This window comes from Melanerpes formicivorus, unplaced genomic scaffold (genome assembly GCF_026170545.1).
Source record: "Melanerpes formicivorus ecotype bairdi unplaced genomic scaffold, bMelFor1.0.p_v2 SCAF_8, whole genome shotgun sequence".
NCBI lineage: Eukaryota > Metazoa > Chordata > Aves > Piciformes > Picidae > Melanerpes > Melanerpes formicivorus.
This window is the reverse complement of record NW_027142360.1, coordinates 7,689,912-7,714,971: the sequence shown is the minus strand read 5'-3', so window position 1 is coordinate 7,714,971 and position 25,060 is coordinate 7,689,912. Positions and strand designations below refer to the sequence as shown.

At 42.0% G+C, this 25,060-nt stretch overlaps 2 protein-coding genes across 2 annotated transcripts in view; both read right to left on the bottom strand.

Annotated features, from left to right (window-relative positions):
* Positions 1–8,233, bottom strand: part of LOC137442850 (solute carrier organic anion transporter family member 1C1-like) — a 38,375-nt gene extending 30,142 nt beyond the window's left edge. The window contains exon 1 of the mRNA XM_068141915.1: positions 8,129–8,233. The gene's annotated coding sequence lies outside the window, so the exon portion shown is untranslated. The remainder of the gene's footprint in view (positions 1–8,128) is intronic.
* Positions 8,234–15,221: 6,988 nt separating this feature from the next.
* Positions 15,222–25,060, bottom strand: part of SLCO1C1 (solute carrier organic anion transporter family member 1C1) — a 34,817-nt gene continuing 24,978 nt past the window's right edge. Inside the window, exons 11-15 of the mRNA XM_068141914.1 lie at positions 24,744–24,909; positions 23,573–23,757; positions 18,764–18,828; positions 17,374–17,491; positions 15,222–16,270 (exon numbers count right to left, since the gene is read on the bottom strand). Of these exons, the coding sequence (XP_067998015.1) occupies positions 16,048–16,270; positions 17,374–17,491; positions 18,764–18,828; positions 23,573–23,757; positions 24,744–24,909 (757 nt within the window). The 3' untranslated portion in view covers positions 15,222–16,047. The remainder of the gene's footprint in view (positions 16,271–17,373; positions 17,492–18,763; positions 18,829–23,572; positions 23,758–24,743; positions 24,910–25,060) is intronic.

Genomic DNA, 25,060 nt, shown 5'->3' with positions numbered 1-25,060 from the left:
ATACATTAAGGACTACAATACTTTGCTAGAGTAAAGTGATATTGCAGCACACAGGACTAAAGAAGTGTCTTTTTCCAGAAGGTACAACATGACTTAGAATCTGAATTATGAGGAATGAGTAAAGACAGAAAAACAAAAAGACAGGAATAAGAGGAGAAGTTGAAAAAAGAAGGAAGGCAGTGAGGTATCCAGACATGTAACTGAAGAAACTTAGATACTAGCCGGCTATACCAGTAAAAGTTTCAGAGAAAGACTGTGAAGGCACAGGAAGGGAGGACAGTCAGTCTGAAAGTGTGAGCATCTTAGGCAGTCAGAGGTGAACAGTAAAAAAGGGATCCAGAGTCAGAGGTTAGGGTATCAGGTAAGAGAAATTCTTTTAAAAGAGAAGAAAAATAAAGTAAAATTCATTCTCTGAGTGGCAAAAGCTGCTTGATGAACACAGGAAAGTGTGAAGGCAGCAACAGCGGTAGTTAGTTGGGTCAGCACCATCAGTACTGAGGTCCTCCTGTGATCCAGGCAAAGGAAACCAGGAATGCCCAGCTTAGTGTGGAATGACACATCTTTCCATTGCTTTGCCAACGTGCTACTTATGCTTATAAGTATCTAAAGGGCAGGTGTTGAGAGCATGGGGCCAGTCTCTTTTCAGTAGTGCTCAGCCATAGGACAAGCGACAATGAACACAAATTAGAAGACAGCAATTTCCTCCTAAACATATGGAAAAACTTCTTTACTTTGATCATGACAGAACACTGGAATAGACTGTCCAGACAGGTGCTGGAGTCTCCTTCTCTGGAGACTTTCAAAACCCGTCTGGTTGTATCCTGTGCAATTTACTCTAGGTGAACCTGCTTTAGCATGGTTTTGGCCTAGATGATCTCCAAAGGTCTCATCTAATTCCTACCATTCCATTATTTTATGACACTGAAGATGGTGGCTCATTTGCTGGAAAAGATTGGGATGGGGGGAAGGGAATGAACAGCTGATGCAGCATGTGCTGGAGAAATGTTGGAGTAAACTATGTTCAAGAATCAACAGCTGCTGGCAGCATCTCGTCTCATCCTCAGTTGCCCCTCACCTACATGGAAATCAGGCCTGGGAAAATGGCATACACAAGAAGATTAGAAAAGAAGCTGGAAGGTCAGTTCACAGTTGATGTTAACATACATTACCTGTCGAGATTACAGTTTCAAGTACTGATGAAGTTGTTATTTTAGGTTTATTTTGCTGTTTGCCCCCCCCCCCCCCCCCCCCCCCCCCCCCCTTAATAAACTATGAATGTAGTTATAAGCAAAGGAAAAATATGAAACCTTGTGCACCAAATGTGTTCATTCTGTCATGTGGCTTCTCTAAAACAATTACATTTTGCCTGCACAAACCATTCTGCTCTAGTAATGACCTGAAGTAGTTTCATTTATGGGAGGACAAGGTCAGTCAAATAGTGTACTGGTATTGTTTAGGTAGTTATCTTGAATAAAAAACAGTCCTGAAAGCAAGCACTCTTCCAGTTCACTTTTACAACATGCCTTGAGAGCTTGAGTCCTGTGCTCAGTACAGTCACTTCTGAGAAATGCTTTGGGTGGGAGAAGATCAAGGGTCCTAACAAATAATCACTGTAGATCATTTGTGTTCACAGGAGCTGATGGCTTTCACAGCATCATGGCAAACACTGACACCTTGCATATCCATTCAAGACTACACCAGCCAGCCTCAGAAAGGACAGCCACAGACTTCCTCAGTGCTTCAGAGTGTATGACCTTATAGGGGCCATTGCCTAGCTATTCCTGTGAGGTGGACCTATTCCTCAATGAACATTAAAAACAACTCCAGCTTGGTTTCCTACCCTGTAATTGTAGGCAAATTAAAATGAATGAATGCCAACTTAAACACCGTAGCACAAATAACAAGTGTTCAGCTTACAAAGGTCGAGACAATAGTCTGCCACAGACTTTGTAGATCCTTATGAAAGAAATATGCAATGATGTTTGGGGAATTTTCAGAATCCAACACAGACACTGTAAGTCCCTGGGCTGTGTCTCACCACAGTTGTACCCTCAGGGGCTATACAACCATCTGACTATCATGTCACAAATCAAGAGCCAGCTTTCACCCAGTATTTTGTGGAACTGAATAGATTTTCACTAATTGCAGTGCTAATCAAATTGTCTTACTGACTTTTACATACATTAAGAAATCATAATAAGACCTTGTAGGCTAATGCAGTATTTTGTAAATGAATGTCACAGTGCCATGCAGGTCTAGATGCTGTTTTCTCATGATGCTTATTGTTCAGAGACACACATACAAATATATGATGCCATCAGTAAAGTACTGGGATTTATAACAAGAACGTTAATGGTGTTCTGGTCACAGAAAATGCAGCTAGTGATACACAGGTAATGTTCATTAGCTGCAGACATGAAGTGGCATCATTGTAAGGTTAAGACAAAAAAACTAAAGAGTTTCCTACCTAGGTTCTGTATCCACAACAGCAGTTATCCTCAAAAGTCAGAGTATCCTCTCCTTAAGCAACTCTGTGCTGGTACTTGGTGGAAGAATCATTAACCTCTAACACAAACTGTGGTTTAGGCAGTTTTAATCTTGTCTCCTCCCAGTTCTGTCCCATGTTAAAGGTCCTTTAAATATGTTTATCCACAGTGGTCAAAAATTAATTAAGCAGAAAATGCACAGGTGTATTCCATCGTACTCTCTTGGGAAACACCCCTTTTCCCAAGCTTCTTAAGATTATAATGGTTCCTGGTATTTTAAATGGGGGTGTCTGAGCTTTAGAAGTGTTTCTAGTTATTGATAGCTAAAATGTATTTTGATATGAAGCTTTATTTTCATAGTCCATGGCTGAAGTCCATTCAGATAAGGCACGCTGGAGCTAGCCAAAGACTTGCAGGAAGAGAAAATATGCTTTACTAATAAATTAAATATATTATTAACAAACTGGGTGTTCAAAAAACATTTGTATTTAAAAGACTGTTCAGATGTATAGGTCAGTACTATTAACAGCACAGGCAAACTCAGTGTGAATGTATACAGGGACTATGTGTACTTTGGAGCAGCCCTTTACCTACTTACAGCTGTAGTTCAAGGAAACCTGAACTGGTTTCCTAGGCAGTATTTTATTTGATTGTGTGCTCTTGCTGTGGATTATGCCTGATTTCTGAGAGTGACTGTAGTTAAAAGAGAAGTCATTCTGAAAGTATGTGGACCATGACTACTGTTTGCCTGGATGTAACATCAAAAGGTGCCATTCCTTGTAGTGTGCGCACCATTCCCTGCCATAAGCACCATCACGCCCATTCTTTTATCTGCTATGAGCAGTTGCAGCAAACTTCATAGCACTGACCTTTGGATAACCCTAATCAAATTTTACCTTCAATACTGTTATCAACCATACCTTCCACTGCTCATGGATTTTCTGACTCTCAAACAGACAGTTCCCTTTAGCTTCCTAGAACAAGAGCCGTTATCACCAAGAAGGTAGTAGCCCCTCCAAAGCGGTGTGTCAGGGCAATTCAAATGCACAATTATAAAATAATGCAAAATAATGCAAATAATGCAAAATTAGAAAATGAGTTTGCAGGAGGAATCCAGATTACAAATCCAATCTGCAAACTCAAAAGTCTTTTTTGCTAAAAGGTCAAGCCCTGCCTTGAAAATAGTAAGAACTGCATTCCCTCTCACTCCATCCACTTCTAAGACTGATGAAAAAGATTAGCCATTGGATGCATAAGGATCTTTTAGTTTCTGCTCATGTTCACAAGGCCTGTGGATGTGGTCTACCTGGACTTCAGCAAGGCCTTTGACACCATCCACCACAGTAAACTGCTGTCTAAGCTGTCAGCTCATGGCTTGGACAGCAACACTCTGTGCTGGGTTAGGAACTGGCTGGAGGGCTGAGCCCAGAAAGTGGTGGCGAATGGTGCCACATCCAACTGGCGGCCAGTCACCAGTGGTGTCCCCCAGGGATCAGTGCTGGGCCTCATCCTCATTGATCATTGATGATCTGGATGAGGGGGTTGAGTCAGTCATCAGCAAATTTGCAGATGACACCAAGTTAGGAGCAGATGTTGGTCAGTTAGAGGGCAGAAGGGCTCTGCAGAGGGACCTCGACCGACTGGACAGATGGGCAGAGTCCAATGGGATGGCATACAACAAGTCCAAGTGCCGGGTTCTGCACGTTGGCCACAACAACCCCATGCAGAGCTACAGGCTGGGGTCAGAGTGGCTGGAGAGCTGCCAAACAGAGAGGGATCTGGGGATGCTGATTGACAGCTGCCTAAACTTGAGCCAGCAGTGTGCCCAGGTGGCCAAGAAGGCCAATGGCATCCTGGCCTGTATTAGGAATAGAGTGGCCAGCAGGAGCAGGGAGGTCATTGTGCCCCTGTACTCTGCACTGGTTAGCCCACACCTTGAGTAGTGTGTTCAGTTCTGGGCCCCTCAATTTATGAAGGACATTGAGACACTTGAACGTGTCCAGAGAAGGGCAACAAGACTGGTGAGAGGCCTTGAGTACAAGCCCTATGAGGAGAGGCTGAGGGAGCTGGGGTTGCTTAGCCTGGAGAAGAGGAGGCTCAGGGGTGACCTCATTGCCCTCTACAACTACCTGAAGGGAGGTTGTAGCCAGGAGGGGGCTGGTCTGTTCTCCCAGGCAACCAGCACCAGAACAAGAGGACACAGTCTCAAGCTGCGCCAGGGGAGGTTTAGGTTGGATGTTAGGAAGAAGTTCTACACACAGAGAGTGATTGCCCATTGGAATGGGCTGCCCGGGGAGGTGGTGGAGTCTCTGTCATTGGAGGTGTTCATGAGGAGACTTGACAGGGTGCTTGGTGCCATGGGTTAGTTGATTAGGTGGTGTTGGATTAGTTGATAGGTTGGACGTGATGATCTTGAAGGTCTCTTCCAACCTGGTCTATTCTATTCTATTCTATTCTATTCTATTCTATTCTATTCTATTCTATTCTATTCTATTCTATTCTATTCTATTCTATTGCCAGGTGTAATCTCAGCACTGCCACATCTTGAAATACTAACTATTCCTTATCTCTAGCCTTGTTGATATGTTCCAAGACAGCATTTTCAGAAAAGCATTTTTTAAGATGTTTCCCACATATGGAATCATAGAATCATAGAATTGTTAGGGTTGGAAGTGACCTCAAGCATCATCCAGTTCCAAGCCCCCTGCCATGGGCAGGGACACCTCACACTAGGTCAGATTGCTCAGAGCCACATCTAGCCTGGTCTTAAAAATCTCTGGGATGGGGCTTCTATCACCTCCCTGGGTAACCTGTTCCAGTGTCTCACCAATTTAATTAACAGGTACACTCAGGGTCTTATCAAAAATTTTCAACTAAGGAGATCCTACCCTGGAACAGAAATTTTTGTTATTTGCCATCAACTGTGTACCTGTCCATCTAACATTGTTCCACTCTTATTTGGCCATTCTCCTTTATTTTTTTCCCCTTTCTCTGTTTAACCATCCCACCTGTTTTTGTGACTTTACTCACTTGTTATTTCAAAATTGAAGCTGGAATGTCACACATAATATGTTTAGAAATATAATAGCAGTAATGAAAACTAAAGAGTCAAACTGGTTTGAGACATCTAAAATACATGGGTCTCAACTGTTGGTCTCAGCAAAGTTTGGGATGCCTTCCAAACAAGAGTAATCTTAGAGAAAGTCTTAGAACCACAGCACAGTTTAGACTGGAAGGAAATTCTGGAGCTCATCTGGACCAACCCTCTGTGCTAAAAGCAAAACTAACTTCAAAGTTTGTTGGTGTTGCTCATGTCTCATTAAGGTGAAATGGACCTCTCTATGGAAGAAAATCGGCAACCTGGTCCAGTGTCTGACCACTCTCACTGTAAATAGTCTGTATACACAGATCCATTTGTATGTATAATTGAAATCTCCTTTGCTGCAACTTGTGTACATTGCCTCTCATCTTTTGGCTGTATGTCACCTGTGCACAGGGAGAGTCTGGCACTGGCTTCTGTATAAGCGACTAGTAGACAGCTGAAGAAAACTATAAGACCTGTCATTTGTTCAACTTGATTCAGTTTATCAAAGTCTGACTTGTTCTGGAGAGCCTCAAACCAGACATAACATTTTAAGTGCAGCCTGACAGGTACTTAACAGAGGGAAAAGACCACTTTTTCAGATTTTTGTGTCTTAAGTAACTGTAGCCTAACGTGCAGTTAGCCTTGTAGGCTCAAAGTTGTACTACCACCTCAGGCTTAATTCGTCATCCCCCAGGACCAAAATGTCCTTTTGTGCAAAGCTGTTTTCTGTCTGTCTGACTCCCCTGACATATTCTGTGGATAGATTCATTGTATTCCAGGTGCACTGCTTTGCATTTTCCTTTGCTCATCTTCATGAACTTTATGGCAGTCCATTTTATCATCCTCCTCAAATATCCTTTGCCATTCTGTCTCCAGTGCATCTGCTGCCTCAGTTTGGTTTCATACACAGACATACTCACATAACTTGGAGTCCTATTCACCAAACCATTAAGAAAGTTGTTGAACATTATCGGCCCTAATATTGACTGCTGAGGAACATCACTAGCAACAGGCCACCAGCTGCTGGGCTTTGAACTACTGATCACAATTTCAGATCTTCTAGTTTTCTACCCACTCTGCAGTGGGTAGGCTGTACCTCATCTGTTTGGCCACCAGCATAATATTGGAGACTGTCAAAGGTCTTGCTAAAGCCCCAGTAAACAATATGCACTGCTCTGCATATGTCCACAAAACCAGTGGTAACCAGCTTAGTCAAGCCTTGATTTGCCCTTTATAAGTCCATGCTGGCTGCTCCCAGTCACCGAAACATTGACTGCCTAATAATGGCTTCAATGACAACTAGTTCCATAATTTTCCATAAACCTCTCCTGGAGTTTTATTGATTCCTTTGATTTGCTCTTATTTTGTGCACAACTGGTTTTAGTTTTCCACCACTGGTCAACAACATGGCCAGGTGTGGTTTACTTCATTCCTGCAGAGGAAATAACCTGTTGTGTTACATTATGATTGTGTTCATCAGATTTAGGTTTGAACTAGTAAAAACCAACACTGCTGTCCCCTACAATTTGTCTAAAAGAGTAAAGCATATTTTCACAGCAGATCATCATGCACTTTGCACTGACTACATGAAAGAGGTCAAAAAGTGGGCCTCTTCAGAGGTGAGAATTCTTCATGCTCTGTTGTGGCATAAAAGCATCAAATATCTACAGGTTTCTTGTACCATGATTGACATTTGCTAGTCACAAGATAGGCATCTTGGCCCTTCCTTGTCTATTGCTCTGGCATAAACTACTTTTGCTGTGTGGTTACTGCTGTTCCACCAAGCACACACACATATACAAACACCTATGTCCTCATCCTTCCTCAAAGGTGTGTCACAGCTCCACTGTTATGCCCTATGTGAAGATAAATCTTTAATTTCTAAGGTTTTATTTTTAGGTTGTCTTCAGATGTATTAGGAGATATAGCCAAGGGGTCATTTTTTTTTTGCCTTTAGACCCTAAGAATATGAAAGGCATGGAGCTAAATGTAATTCAGAAGTAGTAAAACCTCTAGAAAAAGTGCTACTTTATTTTTCATATAATAAAAGGGGAAATGGTAATCCTTAGGCTTCCTAATTCTAGCATATGAACATATAGCAATTTCTCCTCTTTTTTTTTTTATAGTCTTGTATATACCATTAATTTACAGTATTCCAGGAACTAAAACATCTTTTATACTTTGCTTTCTGTATGACTAAGAATATTTTTTCTATATACAGACTGCTATTGTCCAACTCTTGAAGCATTCAAAGTTGACTTCTCGAACCGAGAACTGTTGACCAAAAGTATCAGAATGGAAAAATGGGCAACTACTGAAGTTAAATCAAAGTTTGTGGTCTCACACCTGAAAAAAAGACATAGCCCATCCTTTTTTCCCCTCTTTTCTTCCAAGCCCTGTAACTCACATGCACAGGAGGAAAATAAAAAGGAAAAAAGAAGGGGGGATTAAGATAGTAAATAACCTCTCAATAAGAATGCTGAAATATCAACATTTGCCAATTACTCCTGAGAATAAAAGCAGTCCTTACAAAAGCCACACTAAGAGTCACCTTTACCTCAGGAACTGGTTGCAGACTCCTCCAGGCAGAGGGTGGCAGCAGACTCCCACCAGAAGTGGCTGCCGAGGCACCAAGAAGGAGGCGGGCGTACTCAGCCAGGCAGGACACCCAACTGCAGCAGACAGCTTTGTTAGAGCCCTTTTTATCCTCAGAGCACTAATCGCTAAATAAAGAAAATCGATGCAATTTAAAATTTAACTTTTAGTTAACCAGCTAAGTAAAAGGGATGGAGTGCAGCTAAGCAAATATTAAGGTACTACAGGAATACTGAGAATGTGAAAAACAATAGTGGAAAAGAGGTTGATGCTCCTGTTTCAGTGACTCTAGTTTCAGCTTGTTGCTATAGAGCAAAAAGAAAGAGAAGCATGCTGACAAGCTGGTTTGATGTCTTCATCTTAACTAATGTCTGGGATTTGTTTCTTCTGCTGCTCAGTGGAGCTTTCATCTTTCAGAAGAACATGTTGACAGTTTTGTCATTGATTTGCATCGTGTATCTGTCTGGTGACAAGTAAACCAGTGTGTGCTGCTTTAATGATATCTCTCATTTTTCTATTTAAAACAGAAAGGATAATTTTTAGCGGTGATTGTGCAGCTTCTCTTTGCACTCATATTTAATCAGCAGCTTGTTTTGAGCTTGTTCTAACAGGTGTAGAATCAAAGCTGTGCAAGTCATTGGCAGGTGAGAGTATTGAGACCTTTGTAGGAGCTAGCCTACATGTGTGCTGCATCATAGCATAACAGCAAAGAATAACATGCTCATGAGCTGTCGTGGGGTTAAGTATTAGAAGAGACAGAAAGTCCTCCAGGGGCTAGGCAGGAGGTGGACCCAGGAAATTTTAATTTGTTACTCAATGCCATAATTCTGCCATCTCATTATAAGATGGCAGCAAGGCCAACTCGGTCTCTTTTCTCCCTCCTTTCAGCTGCCTGGAGGGAGTCTTCATCTGGTAACAATGGGGAGTAGGTCTGTTTGTGGCCTCCAGAGGCCTGACATTTTTCCTGTACAATTTCGGCCTGTTTAGGCAAGGGAGACAATCATAGAATCATAGAATCAATAAGGTTGGAAGAGACCTCAAAGATCATCAAGTCCAGCCTGTCACCACAGACCTTATGACTACTAAACCATGACACCAAGTGCCACATCCAATCCCTTCTTGAACACTTCCAGGGATGGCGACTCCACCACCTCCCTGGGCAGCACATTCCAATGGTTAACAACTCTCTCTCTGAAGAACTTTCTCCTCACCTCAAGCCTAAACCTCCAACAGTGCAGTTTGAGACTGTGTCCTCTTGTTCTGGTGCTGGTGGCCTGGGAGAAGAGACCAACCCCCTTCTGGCTACAACCACCCTTCAGGTAGTTGTAGACATCAATAAGGTCTCCCCTGAGCCTCCTCTTCTCCAGGCTAAACAACCCCAGCTCCCTCAGCCTCATCCTCCTAGGGCTTGCACTCGAGGCCTCTTCCCAGCCTCATTGCCCTTCTCTGGACACGTTCAAGAGTCTCAATGTCCTTCTTAAATTGAGGGGCCCAGAACTGGACACAATGCGGGAGGGGAGAAACGGAGCACTGGGGCTTTTGGTTTATTCTGGTTGGGGGCAGTTTTTTTTGGGTTCTCATGTGTCTTGAATATGAATTAGGTGTTAAGGAACCATGTATTCTATATTTTTCTGTATGGTTTTGAATATAATTCTGTATTTCTCTCCAATTCAACAAAAGTGTCTTTGGGAGTAAAATTATTTCTGCCCACTCTTTAAACAAAGACAGAGCAAAACCTCCATCAACTTTGCATGGTCTGGGATATTGCTCAAGATATAAGGATACCCAAAGATATTAAGGACTGAAAGAAATACTGTGGTTCAGGTGAATGAATATCTGGCATAATAAACCTCCATCATATAAAACCTCCATCAGCTTTGCATGGTCTGGGATATTACCCAAGATAAAAGGACTACCCAAGATATGAGACCGAAATTAATATCTGGAATTATGTATACCACAACTTCACTAAGTTGTTCATCTGTCTGCTTACATTAGAGGAGGTGTTTTACAAGAATGAGCAAATTGAAGCCTGTACATGACAGAAAAATCTATACCATCCCAAAGACAGTTGTTCTAGTTCTTCTAGACTTCTAATGCAGTTTTGTCCTGTACTTCCAGGCAGTGACATAAAGTTTACCTTTATAGAATTAAATAGATTGTTGATGACTGCATAACAGTGTCACACTTTTTTTCTCCCTAACCAGTCCATACTTCTCAGCATCTTCCTCTAGGAGTGCCAACATTGCAGGATCAAAGGGAGTGGTCTGGTTACCATCATGTACAACAACCTTTCAAAATTATTTTGCTTAACAGCCATGAGAGAAAGTTTCCTGACCTGGTCACCATCAAGCTGTGATAATGTGCTCCACTTGCTCTACACTAAATCCTTTCTTTATTTACTCTCTTCAACATCTAATGAATTGTATTAATCTGTGATGAGTTGCTGGTTAACCAATTTCTGATGATATTAACCACCTGTTGCTTAAGTAAGGTGATTTTAATGAGCTCTCTCAATCACCACTAAAGAGCCCAACCTTTAAATTGCTGTCATAATTTTTACAGCAACTATGGACTTTCTTCCAGGGATTGATTAGCATTAGATAAGAACTACCTCATGCAACATTTGCTTAGCAGTATTCCAGGATGCAAGGAGAGACATGAAGCCTGAGTCAACCTATGATATCTCTATCATATTGGCTCTTGGTGATAGACTCAGCACCCAATACCTGGTCAGAATCAGTGAAGTTAAGGCAGAAACAGCCACTGATCTCAGCCTCAGACCAGTTACCATCAACCAAGGGCAAGTTAAGAAGTTATGTCCCAAGACAATCCTGGAAATCCAGACAAAAATTCAGGAAGTGAGAGCACATGTGCTCAGCACATGTAACCTCCAAAATGGCTGCATGCACAGTGTCATTGAAATGGGGCTTGGGGCACATAGGGAGATGCAGAGGCGGCTTCCAGGAGAGGTAGGCCAGGGTCATCAGTGCCCTCAAAGCCCTGACAGGCAGTAGCCAAGAGAGGATGCTCAGGGAAAAAGAGAGTCAGCAGTACATATAATATGTCTACTACTGTCCCAATAGTTTCAAAATACGAGAGAAGCCTTGAGCAGTCAGGAGGAAAATGCAGGCATCTATCTAATGAGACACAAAGCGTTTTCTTTTCCATAACTCCCCTGTTTCCCCTTGAAGATCAGTATACAAAAGTTCTTTGTGAAGATTTCTCAAGTCTTAGATCTGTTGTGTGAAAAGCCAACTCCTGTGCTTTGAACATCCTCTCTACTATCATGGTTTTGTGCTCTCTGGTTCTTGTATTAAAAGAGATGGTGAGCATCTGATGCCTAGCAACACATCCCATACCACTTACAGTTCCCCCTTTTCATTATCTTTTTTATTTTCCACATTAACCAACCCTAACATCTTTTGATATTGGTCATCTTTGTAGTCTTACAGCTAGTCATGGCTTCTCCTGTGTTCTTTCACTTGCCAGGGTTGTGGGGGGTTTTTTGTCTGGTTGTTTTGGGTTGGTGTTTTTTTGCTGTTGTTGGTTTGGTTTCAGCTGTTGGATTTTTGGTGGGGTTTTTTTATTATTATTTTTATTTTTTGGCCTGGGATTTTCTGAGGCAGTTTTTACATTTTAAAGAGGCTTCAGTATTTTTTTTTTCCTCCTTACCTAGTCACAGTTTAAATCTGTATAAACTGCTGTCCCCATAATTCTACTGTTGATGAGATGAAACATTACCTCTATTAATTTATGCTGTGCTTGCTAGTTTTCTATATCCTCCTATGCAATTCTTCTGTAAAAGAAGCATGCCAGAGCAGGATCACCTAGAGTAGGTTAAAAAGGAATGAATCCAGGTGGCTTTGGAATGTCTCCAGAGAAGAAGACTCCACAACCTCTCCAAGCAGTATGGCCCAGTGCTCTGTTACCCTTGCAGTGTAAAAGTTTTCCCTTATGTTTATATATCAATTATGATTCTCTATTTATAAATATTGTTTAAATACCCCTGTGACTTAGCTACTTGTGGGTCTATGTATGAAGCACTTCATAGCTTCTAGGGAGGAGTAACTATTTTTTTCCTTTGATATCATGCAGAATTAAGTTGCATGTTTCAAACACTTCAACTGCATTGTCTCATCAAGAGTCAAAGTGATGTCAAAGTTTTCTCTCAGCTGATAATAATCATGTTGCTATTTAAAAGTACTGTGATAGTTGTTTCATACATCAATGATTTTGAGCACATAAAGGAGGCAACTGATCATTTTTCAGCCTATGTATTCTTTTTAATACATTGACACTATTTGTTCTTTGTCTTTGGGCCATTCCCTCAGATCACAGGATTATATATAGCAATTTAAGAGTGGCACAAAGATGAGGCAGCTGCTCTACTGTCTGAGACCTGAAGATAGGTTAATCTATATTGATTCTTCTTTCATCCCAAATGCTGTGAGGCCATAAGCTATGGATCAGATATGTTGTTCCCACAGTCTGATGACTGAAATCTTTTTGCCTTCTTCATTTGTTAAAACTCCTCAATGTTTTCCTTCTGACATGATTAGAAACTATGTGGCTATAAGTAAGACATATTATGTCATTTGGATATTGCAATTTTTCTTGGGAGGTAAAAGAGAAAATATGCACTGGCTTATGTGCCCCAGACCTGGTTGCATGTTCTGTCATGGGATAAGGCCTGGTATCTTTGATTTTTCTATGTGTCAGTTTGGATCTTTGTTATAGGATGAATACCATTTTTATGTGGCATGCAGCCCATGGGTACTTCTTAACAAGGCTACCAATTGTTGACATCAATGTTTGGGAAATCTCAACCAATCCTATTGACAATTTCACTTTGAAAATGAAAGGCATTTTGTTCTTTGCAGTCTCTCCACTGTGGTCTATTATCTCTAATTCTAAAAAGAAAAGAATACAATCAAATTTGTTGACCTTTGCGAGATATTTTCAGTAATAGACTTAGTTTAAGATGAAGAATTCTGGTAGGAAGAACCTGACAGGCCGATTCCCTTAGTGCTCAGATAATTTGTTCATCTATTATAACAAATCAGATTATTTGATAGCATTCCTCTTCCTTTCACTGTGGGGGACTGTGATGAATCTGTGGACCTTCTGAAGAGCTCTGGTGAGGAGCTCAGTATTAAAAGCATCACTGTGTTCCCATGAGAAGTTGGAAACTCCCTGGACTGGAAGTTGGAGGATGAGAAACCACAAGATAAGATAGGAGGCCACCTGGACTAGCTTAACAAGTAACTATAGCAATGCCATCACTAACCCATAAGAATCTTGAGAAGAGTTTGTTAACCAATCACATGCAGCCACACTAACAACATAGATACAAATATGTGTTGCTTGCTGGAATAAACAGAGTCTTTAGTCTTTCTCTATACTCTGCTTGTGTTTTATCTTTGTTGCTTTGATTGTCACCCTATCCCTACAATGACATTTCATGTCTTGGCAGAATGAGGTATCACAGTATCACAGAATCACAGTATCACAATATCACTAAGGTTGGAAGAGACCTCAAGGATCATTGAGTGCAACCTGTCACCACAGACCTCATGACTAGACCATGGCACCAAGTGCCACATCCAATCCCCTCTTGAACACCTCCAGGGATGGTGACTCCACCACCTCCCTGGGCAGCACATTCCAATGACGAACGACTCGCTCTGTGAAGAACTTTCTCCTTACCTTGAGCCTAAACTTCCCCTGGCGCAGCTTGAGACTGTGTCCCCTTGTTCTGGTGCTGGTTGCTAGAGAGAAGAGACCAACCCCTTCCTGGCTACAAGGTATGGAAGGAAAGCCCATGCTTTAAACTAATTATTCACTAAGTACAGGCTTTCACACATCAGCTCACATGGTAGCTCAAGAATTTGATCTTTTCCCTGTTTCTTTCTGAATTGGATATGTTCATTTCTCTTAATTTCCTTCTTTGTCTTGTAAGCCAGTGAATTTTCCTGGCAATTTTGTTGCCATGCACGACATCAAGCATGGAGTGAAGTGCAGGTATCTCTCCTTTATTTATTCCATTGTGTACTGAAGTTGGGTTTTCCCTTCCTTTCACTAGACCTGACAGCTTATTGCTGTGAAAAGTACCCTCCCTAGAAGGCTATGGAAGGCTCCAAGCATCTGGCTTACTCCTGGATGGTGATGCATTCTAGCATTTTTTTAGATGGTATGGTATGAATGAGACCTTAGACTGCAACACCAGTCTTTGTGGTTGAGCCTAGCCAGAATGCTTCAATTAGTTTCCTATTTGCAGCCCTTCTAATTTTATTTTCATTTCATTTGTTTAATTCAATAGCCAGTTATACAAGACAAAGTGAACAGTCATAGCTAGCCAGCACCCCACACTCTGTAGCCTCTGACACTTATCTGGGAGGATGAAATGCTGAGACAAGAGACCATGTCTCCCATACTCCAGGCCACTATCTAAACACTCACCAATGTGGCAAATGCTGGGTGGCATTAGTCCTTCCCCTGACAGCTGCATTTTCTCAAGTGATGGGTCTAAATTCTTACCTTCTGCAGATATTTGGTGCTTAAGCAACATCCTTCTTGATATTCCTATTGAATGGATTAGGTAGTTCTCTAGGGCACACTGTAAACACCATTGATAAAGCTTAGTAAATCTCATTCTTACACATCTGTTTGTCCTCATGCATCCTGCAGGAGAGGCTCCACACTTGCCTCTGACCTGTAAGCATGCAGTCACTACTGAGATGCAAGTGATGTGACATGAGTTTATTTTGCCAATATTATGGTGCAAAGTGAAGCCTACCTTTCATCACGTGCTCTGAAACTCTAGTTGCTGTGAAAGACATCACTTGTGGTGGTGTTGCCACTATCTTTTTCAGTGCAAGCATTCTTGAGATTCTGTTCCATGTTAAATAGCTCTCCATTGAACTCCCCACCCCAAATTTATTTAAAGCCAAACCTTTCCAAACTGCAGAATTTGTAGTTAAAAGGATGTTACGACACATGTCTTAGTTTTAGTGAGCATTTACAATAAATTCAAAGGAAAAGCCTCCATATCACCTGGTCATTGAATTAATTTTATTGTTCCCAAACTTGTTTGTCATAGCTTTTTCAAAAATAAATCATATTTCACTTGTATCATGGTATTAATACATTGCATAAGATGAATGGAATTATTCAGTATACTGACTAGTATAGCAAGTACCAAGAAACTGATGTAAAGCTAAAGAAGCTCTATTTTTATTCCAGTTTCCTTTGGACAACACTTTTGTGGTCTCTTTAACTGCAAGGACAACTTCTATTGCTGTTATTGTTGTGCTATAACAGAGCTACTTGATTTTCTAAGTGTTACAGGTTGAACTCATGAGATGCTCTTTCAGCAAACCGCCTTCCTCCTACCCCATGCTGCACTGCTTGCCAGGGCAAGCTGTGTGCAGAATATCCCTGGAACTTCCAGGCAGCCAAGTCAGGTTTTGTGCACCAGCTCCTCTTGGTCCACTACCATGGTGGACAGAGCTGCATTGCAGACTCCACTCTACCTCTCACATACACAAGGAAGCTGAGAGGCTGCAGTGACAGCAGCTTGATGAGGAGGGATGGAACTGAGGGGCAGCCATAAAACAGGCTTCTTGGTGGGGAAGCAAGCTGCAATTCTCCAGCCATGACAATTCCTCTCACTTGAGTGGCACTGACTTGGTAGGACATATGGTGAGCGGTGTTTTCAGAGTTGTACATGTGCTAAAATGATTGTCTTTGCTGTTTACAGTGAAAATTACATGAAGGTGGATGTTTTCAGGGTGGATACTAAAATGTCTCCTCACTGATGATGGACTTTCGCCTGGAGCACCACTCACTGGGTAAAGTCACGGTGAGATCTCAGTCTTCCTAAAGTCTAGTCTCCTTTTCTGGCCAGTAAGTTGTCTGAATTAAATGATCACTATTGACTAAATTATCTTTCCTGCTCTTTGTCCCACAGGTGCCACTCTCCCCGTTGGTTGAGAGGTTCTCATCATGTGAAGAAGACCTTTTCCGGAGAACCCAAAGGACAGCAACACTGAAGAAAATGGACACCGTGCCCAACATCAAAGTCAGCCCCAGATACACATACCTGAGAGAGAAATGATCGATCAGAGCCCATTCCAAAGGCAACATATGACTAACAGGCATCAAGGACACATTTGTATTCTCTTCTGCTAAGGCTGAGTAAGAAAGCTCTTCAAACATGGTGATGCTACCAGAGATGAGAACTTGTTAGCTCACCCAAATCAGGTATTGTGTGGTCTGTGGCCAAGAAAGTGTCTCAGCCATTAATTGATCTCCTTCAGCCCAATGTGCTTCAGTGAAAATAATGCTAATATTTATAGGGTGATTTATCTATTCTTTGGTTGCCTTATAAACAGTAGCAGTGATACCAAGACCTGTTGATGGTATTTTTGCATCACAGTCATCATGTCAGTAACAACAACAGCAACAATGACATAATTATGCTTCATTTGTCTTGAGTCCCAACTGAGCTTTTGTCCTTCAAATTGTCCAAACAAGATATATGCTCCCCACAGTTTTTTTCTTGGGGTGGGTGGAAGGGCAACTTCTTCTCTCATTTTCCTTTTACCATTGTTATTCCATCCCCCATTTCTGGAAAAGCCTTTAATGAATGCAGTTCAGATAATTACTTGCCTCTAACAATAAACTGGTAAAAACAACACTGTGCTTAAGCCTCTATATAAACCAAGCTTGTTTAGGGGGAATCCTTCCTTTCATTTTTGTGATCCAGCTCCAACATGGAGCAATGAGGAAATTTAACAGCCCATTTTCTTACTTACTTAGTGGCTTACACACATTCTCACAGCAGAGTTGTTAAAAAAATGGGGCAGATTTAGCATGAAATCAAGGCTTTAACTGAAGATTTTTTGGGGTGTGCATGAAAAACTAAATGACTTAAACAGTTCTGACTGGTGTCGACGTTAGATATCGATCCTCTTCCACCCTTCCAAAAACAAAACAAAGCAAAAATCAAAAAACCAAACCAAACCAACCTAAACCAAAAGAGGATGCTCAAATCTGAGCATTATTGTTAGTATTTCTAGTCAGACCCTTTCCCCTGGCATCAAATCATTCACTCACATTTTCTGGCAGAAATTCTTCTACCAGTGCTGAGTGTAGGTTAGTTCAAGAACACAAGCTAAAGAATGAATGAAGAAGAGCTGTTACCTGAGTGCACTGGAGTCATATAGTCTGCATGCTCCTCTTCCCCCACATCTTTTGCTTCCCCATTTCAGGCAAGTAGTATCTATGGCCACTCCAAAATACACTGGGGCTGGAATTCCCGCTGGGTGTATTTAACAAATAAATAAAGGCAAAGAAGGTTACTTTCCAGGGTGATCAGTTCTGATCTGGAGACATGTTCATGTAGAACATTAAGTAATACTTTTGAACAGCAATGACACTTCCCCACTGTTTGCTGGTTTGAGAAGTCGTGCTTTACGTTGCCCAAGCACAGACCACCCTTTCCTCCCGGTGGGGAATTGGGGTGGGGAGGAAATGCAGCTGAACATCAAAAAGCCCATGGAAGTCAGCGGGAGTGCTGGCCACGGCTTGTTTTTCTCAACCTGCAGGACTCTTCTGAGGGAAAAGAAAAAGGAGATACTTCTCCTTTCTTGAGAGTGATGGAGCCTGCTCAGCTTGTGAGTGGGGGCTGTCCTGTGTGTGGCTTGAGGAGGGGTGGGTAAGAAGGGAGAGAGACAGCAGGGCTGGAAGCCTGCAATAAGACTACGAGTATCCTGCAGCATCCTGAGATCCTACTGTGGTAGGGCAAACGTACTGCAGTGCTTGTGGCTGATGGAAAGGCAAAGCTTTTTTTCAGGTGCTAATGGGCGTGTTGTGCAACCTGGGGAACCATCCAAGGTTGCTGGTGGAGAAATTAAGCCTGGAGGGAAATCCTGGCCTGAAAAGGTGTGAGAAAGTGGCCAAGAGCTTGTTTTGATGACGTTTCATCTGCCTCATACAGCTCATCCAAGTCTGCTCTGTTTAAACGAGTGACTTTCTTCTTGTTCTTTACTGCCATTTGTATGAAGACCTAGAGGATTTTAGTTTCCATTCACTGACATCTCATGGTAGCCCTGATTTTAGAGAAAACTCGTGAAAGTCTCTAACACAAGACTGCAGTGAACTCTGCCCTCAGACACACCTGTACTAAGATTACTTCCCTTAGAAACTAATGAAAGCATGCCTGAAAATCAGTCACGGATTCTGAGCTACAGCTGTTCTGTGCTTGTCATTGAATAAGGAGAGACAAAAACTAATTTTGATGTTCAGCTTCACAGTCCAAAGGATCACTTGTCACCTCTATGGATATTACCTCTGTCTGTTGGCATTGTACCTGTATTTATGAAATACAAAGCTGCTCCCTTCTTCCAAGCTTTCCCCTACTTTTCATTTGCTTGTGCTCTTATTTATTTATGTGTTATTTATTTAAAATCATGTGACATTACCTTGTCAGCTAGATGTCATTCTTCATTTCCAACCATCAAAGTTTAATTCTAGGATAAAACAATTACTGAGGCGTATATTGAAATAGACCCAAGAGCACAACTGGACTTACCAAGTACTCTTATTGCCAGAGTGTAGATACCAAGTGCAAATGATTTCAAGTGTGGTTTAATGCATCTAAGAGTAAATTTTAAAATGGTGTTAAATAGACATAAATAACTGAATGTAGATAATTTGAACAAAACCAGAAAGGAGAAGGAAGGCAAGAAGTGTGACTTCCCCCTCCCCCCCCCCCCCACCTTACTGACACTGGCTTTAACAGAATTGCAGAAATATGTAAATAATGTAATAAAGTCAGAACAGTAACTCAGAATTCTGGGCTCATTTTAAGAAGATAGTGCCTTTTCAGATGATAATAGCAGTTAGGAGTTACTAATGCAGTAGAAGAAAATTGGTCGTGAAATTATGCCTCATTTGGACAGTTTTATTCAGTTAAACGCTCTGAAATTGTGGCTCATGAACCAGGTTAGTACAAGGTATTTAGGCAATTTAACTGCACTATATCTAGGTTTAGGTTCACACTTTCTGTAGAGGTAAATGCTCCAAGCCATTCTCTGACAGAACAGAGCATTTGCATTTGAACACTGCTGAGTTTTCAACAGGGACCCAGACTGATGTAGACATCCTTCCAGGCTCCAGGTCAGCCTTTGCTCATTACTCTGGCTCTTCTAGGGTGGTGGAGGTTGTGAGTAATAGACCAGCTGCCTTTCACATCTATGCTAGCAGCAGTGTGTGTATGGAGCCACTGAAATTACTAGGACTCATCTGCTGCTAACCTCATCAGCTGCTCAAGTGTGCTGTTTCACCCAGCATCTGTCAGACTGCCTATTACAATACTTGATCCACCAAGAACCTGAGTGCATGCTTTGCTTTTAGGATGTGAGTACATCCAGTCACACAGTTAAACTGGGACACACTTGATATGTACACATGGGAGTTATTAAGGTAATTGATTAAACTCCCTGTTGTCACAGTCATTTGATTCTGTACTATCACATTGTCACATTGATTTGGTTCTATAGAAAAAGGAAAAAAAATATGTGTGAAATTCAGTTGTCATTGTGGATAAACATAGCACTTTGGAGATACAGCCTATGTGCTCTGAGCTAGGGTGGACTCAGCTTCTGCAGAAATTCATGTACTCAGGAATACCTTTGATAAAATAATAAAGCCACTGTAAAAGTAGCTCTTGCACTCCCCACCAGCGATGATATTTTCTTATTTCCCAATCTATCTTCCAGAACAGCATAAGAACCCACACTGTGAAGGGTGTTTTGGTCACCTTTCCTTAATTTACTGAGAATGGAAAAACATATGAAGGACATATGTGGAAAACAACACCATACTACTGTGGTCAAAAAATTACTATGTGCATCTCATTCTGCAATCTGAGTGCTTTAGTCTCTAATGCTCTGATCATGGATTACCATTATACAGTCTGTTATATGGTGACTAACACATGCACTGCCATCTGAGCAGGTATCAGTGCAATACAATTTTGAGCTGGAAGAATGTTTCCCCCATCTATCAGATACATAGTACAGAAGCAAGCCTTAGCCCAGAAATCCTACTTTATTAGAATAAACCTTTATTAGAATAAACCAAACCAGGTTGGAAGAGACCTTCAAGATCATCGTGTCCAACCCATCAACCAATCCAACCCACCCAAACAGCTAACCCATGGCACCAAGCACCCCATCAAGTCTCCTCCTGAACACCTTCAATGACGGCGACTCCACCACCTCCCCGGGCAACCCATTCCATAGTGCAATCACGCTTTCTGTATAGAACTTCTACTGAACAGATGTGAAGATGTAGAAAGCAAAAAGTGGAAAATAAAAGCAACAATGGGATTTTTATGATGTGTTCCATAAGATTTATATTCCACAAAAAAACCACTTCTCTTTCAGGTGAAAAAAAATTACCAATTAAAAATGGCTTGAGCATTGGCATTGTCTTTGCACGGAAACATAAGTTCTTTGAGATCTTGAGTGAAAGCCAAACTTCTCTGGGAGATCTGAGACTTCCTTTTCACTGCCTAATCATCAGCTATTAATAGCTTGTGCTTGAACAACATCTATCTGTACTGCAGGGTGGGTTGTTGTTTTTTTTTTGCAAAAACTTCAAAGCTTTCTCAAGTTCCTTGGCAGTTGTAATTAGTCTAAAAAGACATTTCAGCAAATGACTCAGCCGCTAGCTGTAAGCGTATTTCAATGATTTCAGGCGTGTAAACCCTTGAAGTAAATGTCACTAAATCTTATAGGCTTTTAGGGATTTAGCTGTATTCGTGCTCCGTGGCAGGTGCACCAGTATCTGCTCATCTGAAAACATCAACTTGCTTAAGTGCTGAAATCTTATCAGATCTGACTAAATACTGACTAATTTTAAAAACAGGTAATAGGAAAAAAATACTTCATGAAGTCTGCAACTTGACCTTGCGACTATTTGTTTTCTTTCTGGGAACAGAACCACACTTTCAGTTCAGAGAGATTTCCAGGGAAAGTCACTCAGTGATGGATTTCAGAAACGTAAGTGGGACCCTGAGGTGGAGTGGTGCCCACAGGTCAAAAAACCCAAGGATTGAGCTTAATGAAAAATGTCTTATTCACCTTCAGCTCAGATTCAGGAGCCTCCAATTCAGCAGAAAAACCACTCCTCAGTTTCAATTAACCGCCTCTCAAAGCAAAATGATTGTCAACAGAAACAAAAGCTCCAAAGCAGAACCAATAAAGCTGTTTTGCTAATTCCATATAACAAAACATTTCAGTATTGTTATTGGAAATCTCTCTAAGCTTTTCTAAATAAATCCATTAATCATTAAGTCCCCTGAGAGCAAATTCACAGAGCTGAGAAGTGCAGGCAACCCTGTGAGTGTTAAGCTTGGAGGCGTTCAGCTTTGAATGACTCCTTCCTAACACTTCTGCAAGAGAGACAGGATGGAAAGCAAGAGGCTGAACATGGCAGCAATGGATTTGAGGCCCTGCCTGGTACCATATCCACACATTTTCTACCATACCACAGAATAACAGAATGATAGGGGCTGGAAGAGACCTTGAAACATCATGCAGTCCAGCCCCCCTGCCAGAGCAGGGTCACCTATAACAGACCACAGTGGAATGCATACAGGTGGGTCTTGAATATCACCAGAGAAGGAGACTCCATGACCCTCCTGGGCACCTGTTCCAGTGTTCTATCACCTTCACTGTTGAAAAAATTCTTCCTCATGTTCACATGGAACTTCCTATGCCTCAACCAGCACCAGAACAAGGGGACACAGTCTCAAGCTGCGCCAGGGGAGGTTTAGACTCGAGGTAAGGAGAAAGTTCTTCACCGAGCAAGTCATTTGTCATTGGAACTGGTTGCCCAGGGAGGTGGTGGAGTCACCATCCCTGGAGGCGTTCAAGAGGAGATTGGATGTGGCACTTGGTGCCATGGTCTAGTCATGGGGTCTGTGTTGACAGGTTGGACTCGATGATCCTCGAGGTCCTTTCCAACCTAAGTTATACTGTGATACTGTGATATTTAACTTCGACCATTGCCCCTTGTCCTGTCATTGGGCACCACCAAGAAGAGCCTGGCTCCATCCTCTTGGCACCCACCAAACCAAAGAGAATTTGGGCTAAGAAATCACAACAGTAATAAAAATTAGTTACACAATATTAACTGTTGTTTTGTTTGAGTGGTAGAATCTACCCATCTGGAAATCATTTGGAAAAAGGAACTGAGGAAGAAGCCTTTCCAAAACCTAGTGGAGCAGCACTGAGAATCCAAAAATTGCAAAAACAGTTGACAAAAATCCAGATTAATCACTAGAAGTATTCTATCCCTTTTGCACTTTCCAAAATTAGCTTAAAAGCTTACACTCAGTGATGGACAAATAGTTCCAGCAGTGAAATGCCTGTTGGAACAATCCCTTGGGACAAGCATTTAATAAATCCATGATTAGTGTAACAGGGGAAAAAAAAAGAAAACCAAACCAAACCAAAGCACCACAACAACAAAACCCAAACAGCAACAAACCAACCCCCCACATCTTATGCTAAATATATCTTTGCTTTGAAAAGAGAAACCTGGGACAGATCAAATACATGGAATAAAAAAATAGATTAATGGAGAAGAGTTGATTATGTATAGATGGTATGGGTTAGATCATCTCTGTGCATTGGTATCCATAGCAAGGTAGAAGGACACATAAGCAAATGTATGCACACATTGGCACGTGTAGAGCTGGTTTCCATGTGCATGGAGGACATTTAACACTGTTCTGGTGATGTAAAAATAGTATCAGTCATAGTATCAGTCAGGGTTGGAAGGGACCACAAGGATCATCCAGTTCCAACCCCCCTGCCATGGGCAGGGACACCCCACACTAGATCAAGCTGGCCAGAGCCTCATCCAGCCTGGGCTTAAACACCTCCAGGGACAGGGCCTCGACCACCTCCCTGAACAACCCACTCCAGGGCTTCACCACTCTCACGGTGAAGAACTTCTTCCTCATGTCCAGTCTCAATCTCCCCACCTCCAGTTTCCTTCCATTCCCCCTAGTCCTATCACTACCTGATATCCTGAGCATTAAGGGAAGGGGAATTTGGTCTAAATGATAACCGGACCTCCTATATTGTGTTTAAAACCAGAAAGGCATTGCTGGTAGGGAAAACCACAAACCCATTATTGCTTCAATGGCAGAAAACTCAGTGTCAAATTACAAGGATGCTTTTCAATAGGGAAAAAACCCAAACATTTTAAAAGGCAACTTGCAGAGCTGAAAACATTTCACAATACTAGGGGTGAGGAAGACCCAGTTACATGTGTCAAAACACCTTGAAAACTTCTGGTAATCCCAGCAGAAATGATTTCCTACCTTAGAAGCAGAATGTATCCAGGTGTGCCACCTACTGACAAAGTGTATGAAGTGATAACTGATATTACTAGAAAATACAGAAACTTTTTTGGGCACTCATTTCCTTTTTGACATGGTCCCACCACAGCTGAGGAGCTTTGTGAAGGAGATTCCGAGGTTCCCACGCAGCTACAGTTAAAAAATACCTGGAAGACAGCAGGTAAAAGTGTGTGATATTACCTGTAGAGTGGAAAAGTGCCCCTGTACTCCGCACTGGTTAGGCCACACCTTAAGTACTGTGTCCAGTTCTGGGCCCCTCAGTTTAAGAAAGACATTGAGACATTTGAACATGTCCAGAGAAGAGCAACAAGGCTGGGGAGAGGCCTCGAGCACAAGCCCTATGAGGAGAGGCTGAGGGAGCTGGGGTTGCTTAGCCTGGAGAAGAGGAGGCTCAGGGGAGACCTTATTGATGTCTACAACTACTTGAAGGGTGGTTGTGGCCAGGAAGGGATTGGTCTCTTCTCCCAGGCAACCAGCAATAGAACAAGAGGACACAGTCTCAAGCTGTGCCAGGGGAAGTTTAGGCTTGAGGTGAGGAGAAAGTTCTTCCCAGAGAGAGTTGTTTGCCATTGGAATGTGCTGCCCAGGGAGGTGGTGGAGTCACCATCCTGGAGGTGCTCAAGCAGGGATTGGATGTGGCACTTGGTGCCATGGTTTAGTCATGAGGTCTGTGGTAACAGGTTGGACTCGATGATCCTCGAGGTCTCTTCCAACCTTGGTGATTCTGTGATTCTGTGAAGTGGATGTTCAGGGGTTGCACATCAAGTTTTTCTGGCTAACAGGGAGGTTTGCATCCAAAGTGGAAGAGGCTTGTTCATTCAAAGAGAAATTTAGAAATAAACTACTGTAGATTAATGCATTCAGTGCAGGGTTTTTAACAGTTTTAGTAGCCAAGAGCTGGAAAAAAACCCAAACCCTCTTATGCTTGGGATTTCTGCTGGAAATGCCAGTTGAGAAAGTTTTAAATGTGGGAGGCAGATTGCTAAAAAATAAATAAATAAATAAATAAATAAATAAAAAATTCTGAGCAGTTTAGGGCTGGAGAGGACATGCCTTAAAGCATTGACTCTGGCAGGACTGGTTGTGTTAGGAAAACTACCACATAATGTATGGAAAAGAAAGGTTGTCTTACAGTGTTTTTCCCACTGCCATTGGACGCGTGACAGCCAGCCAGACAAGCAGAAATGTAGGTAACTCCATTTTCCCCACAGATGGGGTCCCAGTCGTTCTTGGAACATGCACAGCCTGAGTTGCACTCTGAAAACAGGGCTTGCTCATAATCAGTCATCTGTTTAGTTCTGGGAGGGAAAAAATACAGGAAAGAGAGAGACATTTCAGTGATGTTCTATAGCAGATGTGGAAGAAATCATTACCAAATCATGGGTTATGCTTTCTGCCAGGTGCACCTGGCCAGACCTTCTACCTGTAGCCCATAAGGTGTTGTCTCTT